Source organism: Lissotriton vulgaris, chromosome 4_2 (genome assembly GCF_964263255.1).
Source record: "Lissotriton vulgaris chromosome 4_2, aLisVul1.2, whole genome shotgun sequence".
In the NCBI taxonomy this organism is placed as follows: domain Eukaryota; kingdom Metazoa; phylum Chordata; class Amphibia; order Caudata; family Salamandridae; genus Lissotriton; species Lissotriton vulgaris.
This window is the reverse complement of record NC_141692.1, coordinates 12,799,627-12,818,175: the sequence shown is the minus strand read 5'-3', so window position 1 is coordinate 12,818,175 and position 18,549 is coordinate 12,799,627. Positions and strand designations below refer to the sequence as shown.

The window sequence follows — 18,549 nt, the reverse complement described above, 5'->3', positions numbered from 1 at the left end:
TTTAAGAGTCTTTCTTACGTGGGAACGCCCACCCTGCATACTTTATACCGGAATGTGACACCGGGCTTTATAACATGACGCATCTCCCTAGATGCGTTACATTGTAAATGTGTCACAAAGTGATGCATTGTTTATGACAACGCTGCGTCACAATAGTGAGGCAAATGCGATGTAAAAGTGTCGCTAGGGGCTTGTAAATCTGCCACTTAGCTCGTAGGCAGTCCCCAAGAATAGTAAAAATAAAAAAAAACAAGACCACTGGCCATTTCTATCTATGCACAAAGGAGCTAAAAAAAATCCCTGTATCCATCCATCCATACAATTTACAAAAGAGTTAAACACTCACCTTCTGAAAGGTCTCTACTTCACAATGCACTAACCGTCCACAGCCTAGCCTACTCTGCCAATATTGGCAGACTTTATGCTTGTCTTTAACCATCTACAGTTGCTATGTAGAAAAGCTGAACACATCCATACACTTATGGACTACTTGGTGTGTCACAATAACCAATGGCTTGTGCCTTTGCTATACAATTTTCATTTATTGACTCACAAACTTAGCTGACCGCTATATGTTTTAGGATATTTGTAAATAATGTGTAATTTTCTTTCATGTTCTTTCACAAACAACACACGTGTCCCACCAGAGCAGTGAGGAATTTCCAGGCACAGCACAAGTGCAGTGTTCCACCTGGAGGGTAATCACCTTCACAGGGTTTTTATTATGCAACACATGCAGCACATTCAGCATATCTAGCAAGAACCACAACAGATGCTAGATGGAATGCAATGAGGTGTTTACTGCACAGAGTAATAACCGGACAAAGATGTCCATGGTGCAGTATTCTTGAGGTGTAGAAACACCACTTATTTCAGGTTTGGCCCTAGCAGTTTGGCCACACATGTGGATGCACTATTTAGAACTCCAAATTCTTCATGTTTTCTTTCTTCTTTGGACATTTTTACTGATAAATTGTCTGATGTGCTGTAATTACACTATTCAATAAATACTCCACCCTGCTGTAAATACCCAAAGTACAGATTAGCTTTTATTCATAATTATGATTCCTGCACATATTTAAATGTTTGACTTATTGTAATTTAGCCTTGATCCTAGAATCATGGCCTCAGTACAGTTTGGTATTGACTCAATAAACCTGCAGTGCATCATGTAATACAGCTTATTAAAATACACTACTCAGGGATGATGCCAGCATGCAGCGAAGTGCACCAAGTTACACACAAAGAGTTCAGCCACATCCTGTGTACAAGAGTTCAGGTATTCTGTGCTGCACCCTTTCTGTGGCCGTATAAAAGACATGCCCTGAGTATGAGATGTGCAGAAGACCCAGGCAAGTGATCCAGGTCAGAGACTCCTTCACCCTACTCTTTACTGTCCTAACATCATGAGGGCCATCCTTGCAGCTGTGGCCTTTCTCCAGGCACTGATAACTGGAGGTAAGATTGACAGAACCTTCTATATTTTCTTTTATTGTGTCAATGCACAAAGGTGCTCAGAATGTATTGATCAGGACAGTGCTTCATTCTCACCAGAAGTCCTCAGTAAGTTTAAATGTCCCCAGCTGACTTTATCTACTATCACATTATTTCCCCTGTATCCTGCCTTTCCCTCTAAATTTTATTGATAAGGCATTCTTCAAGGACAGGGATCCCCAACTACATTGTGGCAATTCTGTGGCCAAATGTGTTTGTATACTAAAAAAACCTAAGAGTTAACTCAGGAGAGACTTACCTGAATTAAGGTGTAGGTAAGATTAACCCTAGACTTTAGGGGATACCGGCTTCCTGGTCAAGGAGGGGACAATGTGCTGTATAGTCACCCTTACTCCAAAATGTGCACCTGGCATGCCGTCTAAACAGCGCCCACTCCTTACCACTTCTACAGTGGAGGGGCAGCTGCTCTGTTTATAAAGGTGGTACTTATACACTGAGCGGCTGCTCCCAATATCTGATTCACCTCCAACAAATCTCCTGGTCTGAATCACTAAGCAAATGGGCTAGCCACCGGATATATTGTTTTGTCCCTGTGTTTTCTGACCATTTCCTAAATCCCTCATTTATTCACTTTGTATATATTCACTTCACCACTCTCACTGAGCACTGTCACTGCAATTCTGTGAATTTAGCTTTGACACCCTTGTAGATAAATGCATATATCTATGAGAGCTTCAATGTATTTAATAAAATATAATTGCTAATTATTTGTTATGTACTAAGCAACCCTTTTCTTGATGAATCCCAATATTGAGTTATTCTTTTTTCACTACAACAGAACCACTGTAGTTTTTCTTATCCATACCCAGGTTCTGAGGGACACAGGGTCGCCCCATTGTGGTGATGCTCCTCTCCCGGTGACACAAATATGTGTGTGAGCCCTCCTCTTCCATAGGATGGACATCACTAGGCATCTGGACTGTAATTCTGTAATGTCCATGTAGGACTTTGTCTTGGTCTCCTATTTAGGATTACAGCCACTTACATGTGTATGGCTACTGTACATTTTGTGGTTGATGCAAGACCGCCTTGTGTGACCTTGCACGCGTTGCTAAATCTGAAGTAATGCAAGGCAGCTCAAATCTCTTTGTTGCTTTACACAACCACAGAGAGGTTTGATGGGTGGAGCATAGGTTTTGCACACGTTAACCCGTGGATTCTGAAACATTTCAGATTTGCCAATACTGGTAGACGTGGCAATGCATCAGAATGCTAAGCATTAAATCAATCAATCAATCAAGGACTTATAGAGATCACTACTCACCCGTGAGGGTCTCAAGGCACTGGGGGGAGGTGTTGTGCAGCTCCAGATCAGTCGAAAAGTCAGGTCATTAGGCACTTTCTGAAGGTGTGCGGAGTAGCAGAGCGTCTGATGTTGACTAGGAGCTCGTTCCAGGCCTTTGCTGCGACGTAGGAGAAGGCTCTTCTGCCTGCTCTGGTTCTGCAGAGGCACTGGGTCTCTGCCAAGGTGAGGTCGGCAGAGCAGAGGTATTTGGGTCCAATGTTATGAAGTGATTTGTATTCATGGGTGAGTAGCTTGAAGGTTACTCACTTCTCGACTGGGAGCCAGTGGAGGTCTTGCAGGGCAAGTCTGGCTGCGGTGTTATGGATGGTTTAGAACTTGTGTAGCAGGGTTCTGTGGATTCTGGTGTAAAGGGCATTGCCATAGTCCAGTCTGCTGTTTATGAGTTTGTGGGTAACGGTCTATCTGCATTTTTGGGGGACCCGTTTGTAGGTCTTGCAGAGGATTCAGAGGGAGTTGAAGCAGGTGGAGGCAAAGCCGTTTATCTGGCGGGTCAGGGCAAGGGAGGAGTCTAGGATGATGCCAAAATTTTGTACATAGACCTTAGGAGTGATGTGGTCCCAGGCAGTAGAGGAGGGTCCAAGGATGAGGACCTCTGTCTTCTCCGAGTTGATCTTCAGGCAGTTGTTGCTCATCTAGGGTGCAACATCCTTTATTCCTTCCTGGAAGCAGACTCTGGTATCTTCTGGATTTTCTGTGGGGGAGAGGATGAGCTGGGTGTCGTCGGTGTAGGACGCTATGATGAGCCCACGCTATCTGACGATGGTGGCGAGGTGGACCATGTAGATGTTAAAGAGCGTATAACTGAGCGAGGATCCTTATGGTACTCCACAGTTGATCTCTGTAGGTTCGGAGAGGAAGGGAGGAAGTCTGATCCTTTGGGTTCTGCTGGAGAGAAAGGAGCTGATCCAGTCAAGGGCGGTTCCTTGTATACCAGTATTGTGGAGTCTGGCTGTGAGAATGAGGTGTGAGGCAGTGTTGAAGGCTGCATAGAGGCCTAGTAGGTTGCGGGCCGCAGTATTGCCCTGATCGAGTAGCATATGAATGTCAGCGGTTGCGGCGAGGAGTGCGGTCTCGTGCTGTGGGTGCTTGCGAAATCCAGACTAGGAGTCAAGAATGGCGCTCTTTTTGATGAAGGTACGTCAGTTGGGCATTGATGAATCTCCCAGTGACTTCAGTTGTGAAGGGAAGGAGATAGATGGGTCAGTAGCTTTTCAGGTCTGTCGGGTTGGCCGAGGGTTTCTTGAGGTGGTGGTTGACCTCTGCCCACGTCCAGTCATCAAGGAAGATGCTGGATTCGAGGAATGCATTGATGGTCTTGCCTAGTTCGAGTGCTATGGAGGCAGCAACTCTGTAGTAAATGTGTGGCAGGCAGGGTTCCGTGGGGGCTCCTGAGTGGGTGTTCATCATGGTCATTGCGGTATCATCTGTGGTAGCCAGTTTAAAAGTGGTGATGGTGGGCTGGTTGTTGATGGCGTCGAGGAAGGTGGTGTCTGGAGTCTGTTTGCTGAAGTTGTCATAGAGAGCCTTGAATTTCAGGTGTAAGTAGGATTTGAGATTGTTGCAGAGGTCCTGCGATGCTGTGACATGCTGGGGTATGCTGGGGGGTTTGGTGAACTACTGTATGACATTGAAAAGTTATTTTTGATTACTTGCATTGGTGTGGGCTTTGTTCTTGATAGAGGTCCGCTTGGTGGCTCTTATTCGCTGGTGATATTCATTCATGGCGTCCCTGTAGGTGTTCTGGTCTTCGGTGGGTCTCCAGTTCTGCCAGAGTTTCTCGATGCGTCTGCAGGAGCACCTGGATTCTTGGAGGTCAGTGGTGAACCAGGAGGCCTTCAGGGTGTGTTGTTAGAGTTGGTGTCGGTCGTGGCAGAGGGGGGTCATGGAGGAGGGTGGTGTTGAGGTGTTCCTCTGTAATCTTGCTCCAGTTCCTTTGTGGCAGGCATTGGGCAGATTTGGGTGTGGTGGTTGTTTTGAAGGTGAAGTGTACGAAGTGGTGGTCTGTCCAGCATTCTGAGGGGAGGAGTAGAAAGGAGATATATCTTTATTTCTACTTGTTTTTACCTCTTTCTAAGTGTCCCAAACACAATCCTGGCTGTAACATAGGCATGCATGGTACAATAGTGGCTGTGTTGGCACTTGGCCCAGTTTGTGCACCAGTGCAGACATAGAAAAGGACTGCACCATATATTGATGCATATGTCACATTCATGCACTCTCTCTCCTGCACAGCAAGGTTTCTTGGTGCATTGTGTTATGTGAGATAATGCTAAATATGCCAATTTTTGTTTTGGAAGGGCAGCCTTCCAATACAAAACCTATGAGAGACATCACACAACTGATTTGAACTACGATGTGAGTGCAAGATGCAAGGCAGTGAAAAGTGATCCATTACAGGCAGAGGGGCAAATAGCACAACATCTTAGTAAATATGGTGCTGTTCTTCTCTGTGCCTCTGACACAACACAGCACATCAGCTTTGGTTACTGCTTTGTGTTGGGTTGCGTCAAAACTTAATAAATCTGCTCCTCTGTCTTTAATTAGCTCTACCTATCTCTAAGTATCTCAATTTCTCCTTATCTCTATCTATTTATCTCTGTCTGTCTCCATCTGCTCCTTCCTAGTCATTTCTATGCTTCTGACAGTCTCTTTCTGTCTTTGGACATTATTGCTGTCTTTGTGGACATGGTCACTCTGTCACAAATATGACTGATATCCCATCTGCTATATCACAATTCTACAATATCCTATGGAACGTACTAATATGCAGAGGGATATCCTTTTACTTTGTGACGGAGTATGCCATCATGCCTCTCAATAATTTACAATATTCATTCTACCTCAGTGTTTGCTCATCTATCTCAAAGCATCTTTTTGTGTTTATGTCCCTTCACTCTTCTACCCTCCAAAAAGCTGGAACACTCTACCAACATTTCTTGTACCCGGAAGCCCAGAAATGTCTTGCATTTTTCTTAATCCCAAAACATTCCAACATGAAAAGAGAATTGTCAGCACATATACACTTGTTTATAACTCATATATCTCTCTATTTGCACAAATAGCAAAGTTATACAAAGAACTCTAGATTGTGTTTCTTTTTCCAGCAGATTGTCTATACTGCGAGAAGTGTTTCGCAACCGGCACCAGCCAATGCTCAGATGTTACCAAGCAATGCGCTCCCGGTGTCACTCACTGCGTCAAAGGGCTGGAGAATGACACACAGGGTGAGTGCCACAAACCTGTAATGTGCCTGAATCATCAACATTCTAGTCTGTGCTTACTTTTTAAAATAATAAGTACCAGTGACCAAGATATTTATATTCTTTAACTTTCACCTGTATTCCTGTCTGGTGCTGTCTGGTATAAATACTTCAACCTTCCAATCCCAGTTCTCTTGATTGCCTGTTTTCAAACTGCTAATTTGCAAACAATCTATGGCAATAAGAATAGGATGACACAATTGTGGCAAATGTTACAAAGGAAAGGTAAGTGGGTGGCATTAGTAACAGAGTTTCATTGAGTAACCCTTTTTGTGGGAAAGGTCAGGTGTGACAGCTCTTTCACAAATCTGGGGAATTAATTTTTTCTACATACTGAAAATGTATATTTGCTGAAAAACAGTGATGTAATTTTATTTTGATACACTAAACCTTTGTTTTTCTGGGTATAGCTGTTTCACGCATGCTGCTTTACCATGCCTTCTTAGGAACTAATATTAAGATCAGTTTTTTGGTTGAATCAAAACATACATTTTTGCCAACAGGGACTCACGTTTATCTATCTGCGTTCAAGGACTGTATGGAGCCATTCCAGAAGTCAACCTGTGGTAGGGAGATCTCCATCAAAAACTCAGAGGTTTCATTCCAGATCAGTGTAACATGCTGTGACTCTGACTCCTGCAACAAAGGGGATGTGGAAGGTATGTACAAGAGGGTGTACTGACATCCAGTTCACAGGCTCTGTGCAGGTTGGATGCAGTCTACGGCTCATGAATGTGGAATGCAGGTCAGGTACAGTTTGATTCTGACATCTTCAGTGGAGGTGGTGTGCAGGGTACATTCAGTCTTTGAACCCTGATTCTTACATTTGTAACAGAAGCAATGTGTATGCAACACATAGTCTGTGACTCTAAAATCTGTATTAGAGAGTAAGTAAAGGGTTGGTACAATATGTGACTCTGACATCTGTAACACAGGGGATGTGTTGGGTATTGCCAGTTTGTGATTACAATATCTGTAACACAGGGATGCGAAGAGCACGTAAAATCAATGACTGACATCAGTAACGGAGGGGATATCTAGGGTACATGCAGTCGTTGATTCTGTCATCTATAACTAAGTGGACATGCAAGGTACATAGATTGTGTGACTGTGACATCAGTGACAGAGGGGATGTACAAGGTATATACAATGTGCAGCTTCAACTTCTGTAATGGGAGGAACATTCAATTTTTATGTAGATTGTGTCTTAGACTAGAGTAACAGAGGGGATGTATATCCTTTGTGCATTCGCTGGTTGTAAGTGCATAAGCTTGATTTAGCTATTGACATGACTTCTCACAAATGATCTTCATTACTCTGTTTCACTCTTCCTTGCCCCAGCTCTTAACCCCAAAATCACTTGCCGCAGTGAAGGACAGGAATGGTTCTACTACGCACCACTTTCAGTCGTCACCAGCTGCCATTAGTGATTGTTTAGGGGCCTATTACGATGAGGGGCAGACTATGTCCGCTCGCCACCGCATCGTAGCATGGTCCCGCCATATAAATTAGGATATGCCCGCCACACTGGCAGGCACTGGCGGGTGCATTCTGCATTTTTAACATTGCGGTGAGCAGTGCTATAAACAGTACCTGCCGCAATGTAAAAAATGCATGTTGCACGGGTGACGAGTCGACTGGCGGAAAAGACCGTCCACCGCGGACCCCCAACCATACTAATATAGAGGGGGTCTTTCAGGTATGGGTGGCGGGTGGATCGCCCCACTGCGCCAGCTGTGGCTACCGCCAGCCCGGTTTCAGCGATCCACCCGTCATCCTAATAGACCCCTTAGTGTCTAGTAATTTTACTGACAATGTAGGTTTTAATAATAATAGTATGTCATATATGTTTATTAATATATTTATAAACTTGTTTCGTATTTAATACATATTTTATTGCAGTTTTGATTTATGTAAGTTAAAACGGAAAGTAAGTAAATAAATGAATTTGTATTTCATATTTCAATTTGTATTTATGGAAAAAAACAAGAAAAGAAACTTGTACACTTCATTGTATGTATAACATTTTTTTTTTAAACCTTTATTTGTAAAATGCACAATACACAGCGTCTGCCTACAACCCCTCGGGCCGGCAGCTATGACATATGGGAAAAGGATAAAAAAGAACCAATAGGACAGAACGCCGTTAAAGCAGTCTCTGAGCGAAGAGTATCATGTGGAGCATAGAACCATAGCATGAGGATAGAAAAAGGTTTAATTTTATGATTTTGTCGAGTACAATTTATAAAACTACGAAGAGAGTCGAAGCTAATCACTGACCAGGATAGCTATCATCATTTAAGGAGCACCCGGAAGGAGGCGTGATAGGGGAAGGCATTTGTCAGAAAGCAATTTGACCACCATCAAAGAACTAGGACCAACCGCTATGACACATAATGATACGATACAATAAACTCCCTAATAACACTGAACCCCGACCCCAAAGGAAGCGAAGAGGTGTAGAAGAAAAAGAAACAGAAGAAGAGAAAAAAAAGAAAGAGGGCCATAGAAACAAAGAGAAAACATAAAACACATCCCATCCCCCCACCCTGCATACCAGCGGAAGGCCACGGCCCACCCCCCCCCCAATAGGCATGCCTGTCACCCCAAGAGAACCCCCAAGTGGGAAAGAGAATATAGAGAGTGAGAAAAGACCATCCCAATCTCCAACTCTCAGAAGAGGTGGGAGGAGGTAAGTTCAACATACTCCCGGTCCCCACCGGCCCCGTAAGCATCCCCCACCCCAATTACCATCAGCACGACAGAAGTAGCAAGCATAACTGCAGGTGGGGGGAGTCATTTCCAAATGTGCGAGTAAATCAGACAAGAAGCAGTCCCATCCTAGTCTCCGCCCGTCAATGCGTCCATCACACTAAAGAAATCACCTAGCCCTGGCCCGATCTTGGGTGACCCCACGTATCCACCCCCCGTGAAAAGCCACAGCCGTCGGAGAAAAGGAGAAAGCCCGCCCCAGTGAGAACAAAGAGGCAAAATGGCCGCACTGGATGATGAAGAAATGTCCAGGGACAAAATGGACGTCGCCAGTCCCAACCAGAGCCGACACATAGAAGGAGCTGCATTTTCAATATAATAACTCTTTGCATTGCAGAAGGTGTCGATGTCTCCATTGAATAGGCACAGTATAAAAGGATAGTCGGATGTTGTAGCAGCAGCCCCGTGGACTCCGTGGCCGAGGTTGAGTGTCGCACCGGGGAGGGAGACACTGTAGCAGCGCCAGGGCGGTTAGATCGCAGCTCACACTCTGTATCATCGCGAAGTTGCTGTTTAGTCACACACTCCCGCGGCAACAATGTATCACTGACAGGGATCAGCGGAGGCTGATAGACATAGCGAGGAGAGAAAGCAGGCAAAGTAGAGCACGATCCAGTCACAAACCCATCCAGTTTCTCCCTCAACAGTCTCGAGTTTGCACGCCACTCATCCCGCAGTCGAGTAAGAGCACGAAGCACAGATGCGCGGGTAAATGTCTGTTGATCATTCATTACCCCCGCGGTACGAGGCGCAGTAGACAGGTCCGCTTCCCAATCGGGTACGAGCTGGGTACACCGGGCAGGAGCCGAGGCGCCGTCCGCCATAGTTGTTGGGGAGCCAGCCGTCTTGATCCTGCCTCCAGGGACAACAAAGGATTACAGGCGAGATCAGCGCTGTGGTGCGGTAATCAATCCCTTCGGAACAGGACAAGTCCGCAATCGTGGACGGCTCATATCGAGGCGTCCCTCTCCGCTCGGCACAGGCAGAGGCGAGGCAAGGAAGGAGCCCCGGTAGCCGGGGGCACCTCCGACACTGGAGAGGGCAAAGCGCGGCTCACCTTCCGAGTCCCACAGATGAGGCGATAAAATAGACTCCCAGCTGGCCAGCAGTGCCCTCCACACAAGCGCCCGGTGTAAACGACCACAGAGCCATCCGACCAACACAGGATGTCAGCGCTGCTCCAGATCGATCAGCCCCCGCAGCTGCAGCAGACACAGGCGGTGCGCTGTATCTGAGGTCCCGGGTCAAGGGCTAGGAGAGGAGTCGGCGTGTATCTCGACGATACCTTAGGTTAGCAAACAGGTTGGGACATCGGAGGAACACCAGTAGAGTCAGGAAACGTTTCCAAACATCCCGCTGGTACGCAATAGCAGGATAGTAAACAGGATGGCTGTGCGGGAGACAAAGGCTCCGGGAGCCGGGAGACTACACGTCCGTCTCCGCGGCCATCTTGGCTCCTCCTCCCATGTATAACATTTTTAATGCATTTTTTATAAAGCAAGACAATAATACATTTTGCATCATATTTTGTAACTAATGAAAACAATTATAACATTTTAAAACATAGTTTATATTTCAAAATGTTATTTTATATAATGGAAATGTTTTGAAGCATATACATTTTTTTCAAATAGCAAAATATTATTTGGGTATTTAGCATGCATATATTATCAACGATGCTACTGCCTCCCTGACACAGGTCCCGGGGGACTACAGCCCCTCACAACCAATGCGTCAGGAGGTGTCATCAAGTGTTTACTGCACCCATAGGTGCAAAAAGCAGCGTGGGTTTTAAACCACTGCCTCCCCCGGGAACCAACATGTCAGGAGGTGCCAACAAGTGTTTACTGCACCCGGATGCACAGAAAGCAGCTCTGGGCTCCCGCAGCGTGGGAGCCCTCATCGACACCAACGCCTGCCTGACACTTGTCCCGGGAGACTTCAGCCCCAAGGAAATAATGCACCAGGAGGCGCCATAGAGTGTTCACCGTGCCCAGAGGTGCATAAAGCAGCACAGTGCTCCCGCACATAAGTGTGCCCAAGGGCAGTCCCGTCTTTGCCCGTCCATTGCTGAACAAGGCTGGGCTTGGCTTACCCTCTTGGCTGGTCACTTGTATTAGAGGCAACCAACTGGACACAGCAGACCGGATTTCCCCACTTTGGAGCTGGTTCCCTCCGAAGCCAAGCCAGAGAAAGCCCAGGACTGTGGTAATCAGTGCGGAGAGCACTTGTTAATTGCATAACAAATGTAATTGTGGACGCTCTAGATCCTGACAGCCACTTGTGGTAGGCTGCTTTGGACAGCATTCATTGATCATGGGCAAGAGAAAAGCAGCAAACTCTGACCATTTGTCTAATAATAAAAGGGCCACTGATGACTCTTACCGAGCTAAATGATGGGGGCAATTAACCAGGAGATTGGTAAGGCTGAGAGGAGATTATCTATGGGCTTTACTTGCCCCCAGTGCCTAAACTTTTGCAGTTTGATTCAGGGTGGCGGTCATATCCTAATCCCTCCACCTCGGGGGTGCCATCCTAATCGACCACTAAATTTAGACATTGGTACTTTTTATGTATGTGTGGAAGTTTTTTAGATTATGGATTTTGCAATAGATTCTGAGTATTCTAGTCCTTTCGTATTTGGATAGAGCCTTACTTTGAATTGTAAATGTTTGCACATTGTTTTAGTTTGTTTTGTTTTGCTGTGTTACTGATTGCTGTAATCTTAGTTGTTGGTAGCTTTCTTCGAGTTTCGATCAATTCCAATACATTTATGTAGGGTAGGTTGGGTTCTTCCCATTGTTGCCTGGAAGGCATTAGGCCATCTTGTTTAGGTTACTATTGTACACACTCCACTATGGAATGTTTAATTTTGGTTGTCTTCTATGTCCAGATCTATGTAGCCTTTCCACCCATTTATCCTCGAAATAGTCTAGATGGTGACTTTGTTTTTTGTTCCTTGGTTTAGTAAAATGGGCTTTCAATTAATAAATTGTAGTGTTCCGCAACTTCTGTTCTTGGAACGTAGTAAGCTAGTGCAATTTTTTATATCATGTGCAAATTTAGCATTAGTTACATATTCTACAAAAAAGGGTAGATTTCTGTAGGTGTCTCCATATACTCTGAGAGTTATTTATCAGGACGGCTTGTAATAATGACTGTTCGATTCTATGATCATTTTTTGTGGGTAGCAATTATTAGTAGTTAGCTTTATTTTCGTTAGCAGTTCTACACAGGCAGTTGTTTGTTTGTTTGTTAAGTAATAGTGCATGCATAAAGGGGATGTTGCTATTGTGTCCATGGATTGTGTAGAATTGGTAAAATGGTTTGGGACATATTTCAAATGTACTGTCCATCATCCATGTTTCTCTCTGGACATGTGTTTCTGTGGCAGCCCGTTCAGTAACCCCAGATCACATTAGTTTTTATCTCTACTGATGATATCCAGAAGCATGTGTCTAGAGATGTACAGCACTGACCTGCACCAACTTTGGTTGAATACTCCAGTATATATTCAGGTAAGCATGTACCATGAACGGCATTTCCAATATTGCTATGGGACGAACTCTGCTGGGAGGTGAAGCAGTGTGTTCCCACCCCTTTCTGTTTGAAAAGGCTCCCTTCAGCCATTGAGCTAACGATCTTGTGGAGACGAACCAATGCACCTGTGAGAGGTACTGAGACCTGAGAGGATTGCACCAGCCTGCTCAGCAACCCCAGATTCATTTTGTTTTTTTCTCTACTGATGACGGATGATATCCTGAAACACGTGTCTAGAAATGTACAGAACTAATTTGAACCAACTTTGGTGGAATACTCTAGTAAATATTCAAGTAAGCACGTACCATGAACTGCAATTCCCATGATGCTATGGGGTGAACTATGCTGAGAGGTGAAGCAGTGTGCACCCACCCCTTTCTATTTGTAAACGCTCCCCGAAGCCATTGAGCTGACGAGCTTGTGGAGATGCACCTGTGCTCCTGTGAGAGGTACTGAGACCTGAATGGATTGCGGCTGCCTCCTCAGCAAACCCAGATTACATTTAGTTTTTTATTTCTACTGATGACGGATGATATCCAGAAACACGTGGCCGTGGTTTGCTTGAACAAGGAGGTTTAAACAAGACCCAAAAAGTTTGAATGTAAGATTTATAAACTTTTATGTAACATGTTGCTTTATGTAGTTTTTATCTTTATTGAGGAAAAGTCTCCTTGTAATGCTGCTGAGAAGTGATTTGTCTGGATCCTCTGGTGTCTCCTGAGAATAATGTGTTTTATTATATGCAGGGTTTATAAAGTGTGTCTGATCACCCAATAGGGTATTCACATGCTTGCAGGCCCCAGAGGCTTATTCAGATATCCAGGACTTGAGGGCCATTCGGAATTCTGGAAGTGAGGTGATGGTCCAGAGGTGTGTGTGGAGGCTCCTACAGGTCTTTGCTGTGATATGGGAGAAGGAGCATCATCGACTTCAAATTCAGTAGATGCAGGGGGTATGGGCAAATGAAAGGGAGGGCAGTGGAAGTTCAGGCTGTGATTAATGTCGGCAAGCCCTTGGTTGTATAGAGCCTTGTGTGAGTGGGTCAGCAACTTCAATTGGCATTTCTTCTGTATGGAGAACCAGTGGAGTTTCCTGAGGTGGGGTGATGTGCTTTATTCGGGAAAGGAGAAGGATAAATCTGGCTGTGGCATTCTGTATGGTCTGACGTCAGTGTAGGTGTATGGAGATTCCTATATAGAGGGTATTTTGGGACTATATCTTCAACAGTCCCGATAACTGAACTCTATGAAATGTTTGTTCGTTCAAAGGCACTTTAAGAAGGACTGTATTCTTCACTTACTCTACTCTCTCTGGTGATGGCCATCTTCACGGCACTGATAGTGAAGTAGTGTCAATCTTTAAGCTTGTCTGGGAAGATATTCATAAACCATCAACACAAGCCAGGTCATCCTGATAACTTTTCAACAATTCACCTCAAAGACTACTTTTGGAATTTAGAGGTTCCTAATTAGCTCTCCAATTTCAAAAGCATCATAATTCATGCATTAAATGAGAAGTTAAGGCCAGGATTTGTCCTTGACAAAGGCCTTACGGACAGATTAGATAGATATGATCAATGTGGGTGATGTACGTCACCACATATCTTCTTTCTTTAGAGCTTTTGTCTTACACCTAAAGATATAAATCCTGCAACCCAGGAATGTCTCTTCCTGCTCTCAATAGGGACTGTGGAAAATAAAATTATGAAAGAGACTTCTTTCATTGTAGGTCAAACTAGACCATCAGACAGTCCACCGGTGCTGAAGCTGTCCCTGTCTGCATCACTTTGTTTTGTAGCTGTGCCTCTACAGGAGTACTGTTGTTGTCTTCATTCGGGTGATCGTTCTCAGCAGAGGGTCAAGGTGATCCTGAAGAAGAGGAATCTGCGGGATTTAAAACCTTCTCTGATATTAGCCTCTGATCAGCATCTGGATTTCTTTTAACAGCTGCCAGGAAAGACACTGTGGCCTTTAGCTGCAGCTTTGAAATAAAGGCCAGAGAAGCAGAAAGGACACAACCTGCTGTACTTACGCATACCACGTTGTCTCTTCTCTACGCAATGCCTCTCTCTCTAAGGGCAGGCAACATTTGCCTGATGCCCCTTAGCCCTACACCTGCTCATAGTCTAAAAGACATCAAGGAAGGTGAACTTTCAAAACACTCAACACACTTACCAGTAGCATAATTATTTTTGAAGATGCAATCAAGACTCCATAGTGATGCCTTTTGTTAGTCTGTTACCTTAATGCCAGAGCCCATTGTCTCTGCATATTGTGACATAGAGCAGGCGCTAACTGGTAAGTTCAAAACACACTCACCACTTTGGCAGAGACACAATTTACTTAAAACTCAAGGGTACATTGCACCCTGGTGCACGCCTGATGTGTATGTCTTGCTGCTCTCACTTCTCCCTGTCATGGAGAATACAGTGTTTCAGGTCTACCAAGTTATGCAAAGCATAGTTAATGGTAAAGAATTCTGGCTAAACACCACTTTTTTTTTTTAATCAGTACCTTATGAGATGAACCCAACATATGTTTTACTTTCCGGCAATGTGGGTGTTTAATACTATTGTTGTTTAGTGGGAGAATGTAGCCTCAACTTAACACACCTTTCTTGAAAAGAATCAGACTTCAGAATTCCTGTCTTTGATTGTTTCAGTGCCTGCAGTAGACAATACCCCCAACGGGTATACATGTAAGGAATGCTTCACGGACCAGTCCGCGACCCCCTGCACAGCATCTGGAGACTTTCAGTGCATCGGAGAGCACGACACGTGTGCCAGCTACTCTGGCACAGCAGCCAGACCTGGTGAGATACACAGATAGTTGTTATTTTGTGTCATGTATCCCACTGCACCAAACTTCTTAGTTTGTGGTCTTTTTGTTTCAAACCAAATGATGTTCATATTAGTTAATTCTAATTATTTACATAGAATCCAACAGAATATATTCTGTCTATACAATTATACTGAATACAAAGTAAAAATCATCTCTCATTGACCAAATATACCCTGGTGATGTGGTATTTGTATGGCGTAAAGCTGGACTAAAATGCAATGAATTGCTGTACAGGGTTGAAAGTTAACTAAACCAAGGCTAAATGTTGGATCAACCGCAGTGTCTGGGGAACTGAGAGGTAGATTTACAAGGCCCGTGCATGACTTTTGTGCCGCCGCAGCATCATTTTTGTGACGCAGCCACGGCTTAAATGTTGCAACCCAGGTATAATGTATGCAATGTGGGCTGTCCTACACAAAAAGTCATGTGGAACTGACGCAGTGAAATCTACAAGATTTAACTGCATCACCCTGCGTCTTCACTATGTCAAAATCCCTACGCCTGCTCAGACCAGGCGTAAGGAATGGCGCAGGGCTTTTTGAATGGGACTCACCCATCTATTGTGGCGCATTGTAGGAGTTGCGTTACTTAATGAGCAACTCCAGCAATGCGTCACTTTTGGGCCAACAGATTTTCTAACGCCTCTGTTAATCCTTGCACCGCAGAGCACTATATTGGAAATAGAGCGCATTCATAGTGGTGCAAGGATATTTGTGCTGACGCAAGAAAAGTGATGCATCTATGCAGATGCGTCATTTCCTTATAAAACTGCCCCTGGGTCTAAGACACCTGTGTAGTGTTGTGAAAATAAAGAATGACAGAACTCTTTTGATTCCTGATAGATTCTACAGACCTTTGCCGTAGGCTTTAGAGGGTAATAAAGTGAATACAGGTATTGAATGTCGAGTACTTGCTTACATGCTGAAGAATAAAGAGTCTTCTCTCCGTAAGTGGCATGTTCATTGGCGAGTAGCTACGCGGGGTAGGATGCTCTAACCTGTAATGTGTGGATCCTATCAAATGCATTCAAAGCCCAGATATCTGCTGCTGCACTGCACCTCAACGCGGTCATCAGGCTCCTTCATCAGCTTGGTCTTCACTGCATTGGTTGGTGATTGTCAATGCATCAGTTAAAGCTTTGCACATAGCTGCTAACATTTTTAAGTGATATGGCTACCCCTGCCTTAGAATAACACACACCTCCTCTGCCTGTGTTCTGCAGATCTCAATTAAGTAAGCCTCATGCTGTATGGTGAAAGCTCAGTTCCTACTACCAGCAGACCATCTACTGTTACTCTTATTGAGTGCAATTCGTGACATGGCATGACGAAGCATAACATATGTGTGTTTAAGGATGAACTTAGGATTGAACACCTCTTTGTATGATTGAGCAGAGTCAGTCACAAGCACAGCCAAGTAGGCTCATTTCATATCATTTAATCTTTTTTCAGTTTGCACAGGAGGCAAAAGATAGATAGGTAAAAGAGAATACAAAAAATTATTTAATCTGAAAAAAAGGGTTATCTAATCAGACTGGTTTCAGATTGTTCTAGATAGATTAGCATATCTCCATTGGTTGTCATCTGATGGTATCCTCAATATAATGCTGACCCACTTATTTGTGGCAGATAAAGCTGGAGATACATGAATTATCAGCTCTTTGCATGGATTAGAAGCATACTTAGCAGCAGAAGTACATTTACTATTATATATATGATGCACATAATATCAATTACAGGCCTTGACCCTCATCTAGAAAAGAGCAGCAGGTTATTTGTTAATTTGCTGGTTCCTAAGCATCATTTGGAGTTTCCAATTGCACAGCCTTCAAATAAATTGCCTAGGTTACAAAAGCTATGAACTCTGGGTATCTGTACACCTTTAATGAAAAACTGGTGTGTTTGGATACTCCCTCACCATAAATCATTGTGAATGTTTTTATTAAGGATGAGCTTGAATGTGATGTTTTCCATACAGACCACTGGAGACAGACATAACAGGCAGCCAGCAACAATACATCTTCCTTCATTGTGGACATGTGTGTGTGTCTGAGCTATTGGTGGTTCCATAAACGTAGGGCAGGCTGGTCAACTCCTCTAGGGTTGCAAAGCCCAGTCAGTCGCCTCCAAACTTCATGCTGGAGCCACGGGAACCAGAGGATTGTGGTATTGCTGTTGTCCACAACCCTGCACAAAGAAAGATAGATCATATTTATTCTCACTTTGCAACTCTGGTGGCCCAAAGGAAAGCAGTATGATGAACCACAAGGATAGACTTTTTTGTTGTGAACTCATCACCAAGGTGAAGTGGTATTTTAAGTATTATGAAAGAATATACAAGAGAGCCAGAGGAGTTAGCATAAAGAGATACAAAAATATAAAAGTATATTTTCTGTTATGAATGTGGTATGGATATTTACAAACTTTTCAGAAAAACAACTGAACACTCTTGGATTCTGGTAATCAGTGTGATGAGCATGCAACATGTCTAACATTTACTGTAAAAGAAAAAGGTGAACAAGGATTCCAAAAACAGTAAAAAATAAAATGACTCCTTAGATAAGCTCCATAAATTAATGTGGGCTATCAACATTTATTTTAGACAATTTAAACCTGAAATTATTACTTACCATTTATGCAGACAGTTCTCTTAATTCACACACCATGGGCCCCTAGGGACCTTTTGTAACACTCACAGTTCAGTCTGTTACCTCAGGCCCTGGAATCTGGACCAGTTGAACTCAAAACATTTCTAGTGTATGTATTAGTGGGCAATATGAAAATGAATGGGCAATATGAGACCATGTGAACTTTGGGCCATGATGGGCATGAATTCTTACCTAAATGTACAACATATTTATGTAGCTACATACTTAATGACTTATTATTGTCTTGTGTGTTTTTTCCACAGGTGAAGGGCTGAGTGAGTATAGCCTGAAAGCATGTGCTTCGAAAGATTTCTGTAAATTATTGCCCTTCTTTGCGACGCAAGCCTACATTTCTGATTTACTGTGTTCACCTGCTGAGAAGCTTTGAGACCATTATTCACACCTCTGATGCAGCCCCACCCCAGCTCAGCAATAGTCTGGGCTTATGAAGAGGAAGACTGTAAGAATGAAGTAGAGATACTCATGTCAGCCTCCCTATGACACATAATATAAGTAGGCAATCTGCTTTGTACTGTTCTGGCCCACCATGCTGGTTATGGACCACTGCCCTCTTTATTCAGCCATCTTTATTGCCTGGGTGTCTCAGAGGTATGTCTCTTCTTGATGTTTTAAGTGACCCAAGCCCAAGCTCTGTAGCCACCCAAAGAT

The 18,549-nt window shown here is 44.0% G+C and overlaps 1 protein-coding gene across 2 annotated transcripts; it reads left to right on the top strand.

Annotated features, from left to right (window-relative positions):
• The first annotated feature begins 1,406 nt into the window (after positions 1-1,406).
• Positions 1,407-18,346, top strand: LOC147718129 (uncharacterized). 2 transcript variants are annotated; one of them, XM_086919201.1, is made up of 5 exons: positions 1,407-1,458; positions 5,929-6,045; positions 6,585-6,740; positions 15,055-15,204; positions 18,144-18,346. In XM_086919201.1, exons 1-5 carry the CDS (start codon positions 1,407-1,409, stop codon positions 18,266-18,268), a joined length of 600 nt encoding a protein of 199 aa, XP_086775327.1. In that variant the 3' UTR covers positions 18,269-18,346. The 2 variants fall into 2 exon arrangements, with proteins under 2 accessions (XP_086775327.1, XP_086775325.1); XM_086919199.1 differs by having other exon boundaries at positions 5,926-6,045.
• The last annotated feature ends 203 nt before the right edge of the window (positions 18,347-18,549 follow it).

Bases quoted from the DNA above. Each gene is read 5' to 3' on its own strand.
- LOC147718129 (XM_086919199.1), top strand. From the start codon at position 1,407: ATGAGGGCCATCCTTGCAGCTGTGGCCTTTCTCCAGGCACTGATAACT. The intron at 6,046-6,584 runs GTGAGTGCCACA...TTTTGCCAACAG, and splicing joins GCTGGAGAATGACACACAGG to GGACTCACGTTTATCTATCT. The intron at 6,741-15,054 runs GTATGTACAAGA...TGATTGTTTCAG, and splicing joins CAACAAAGGGGATGTGGAAG to TGCCTGCAGTAGACAATACC.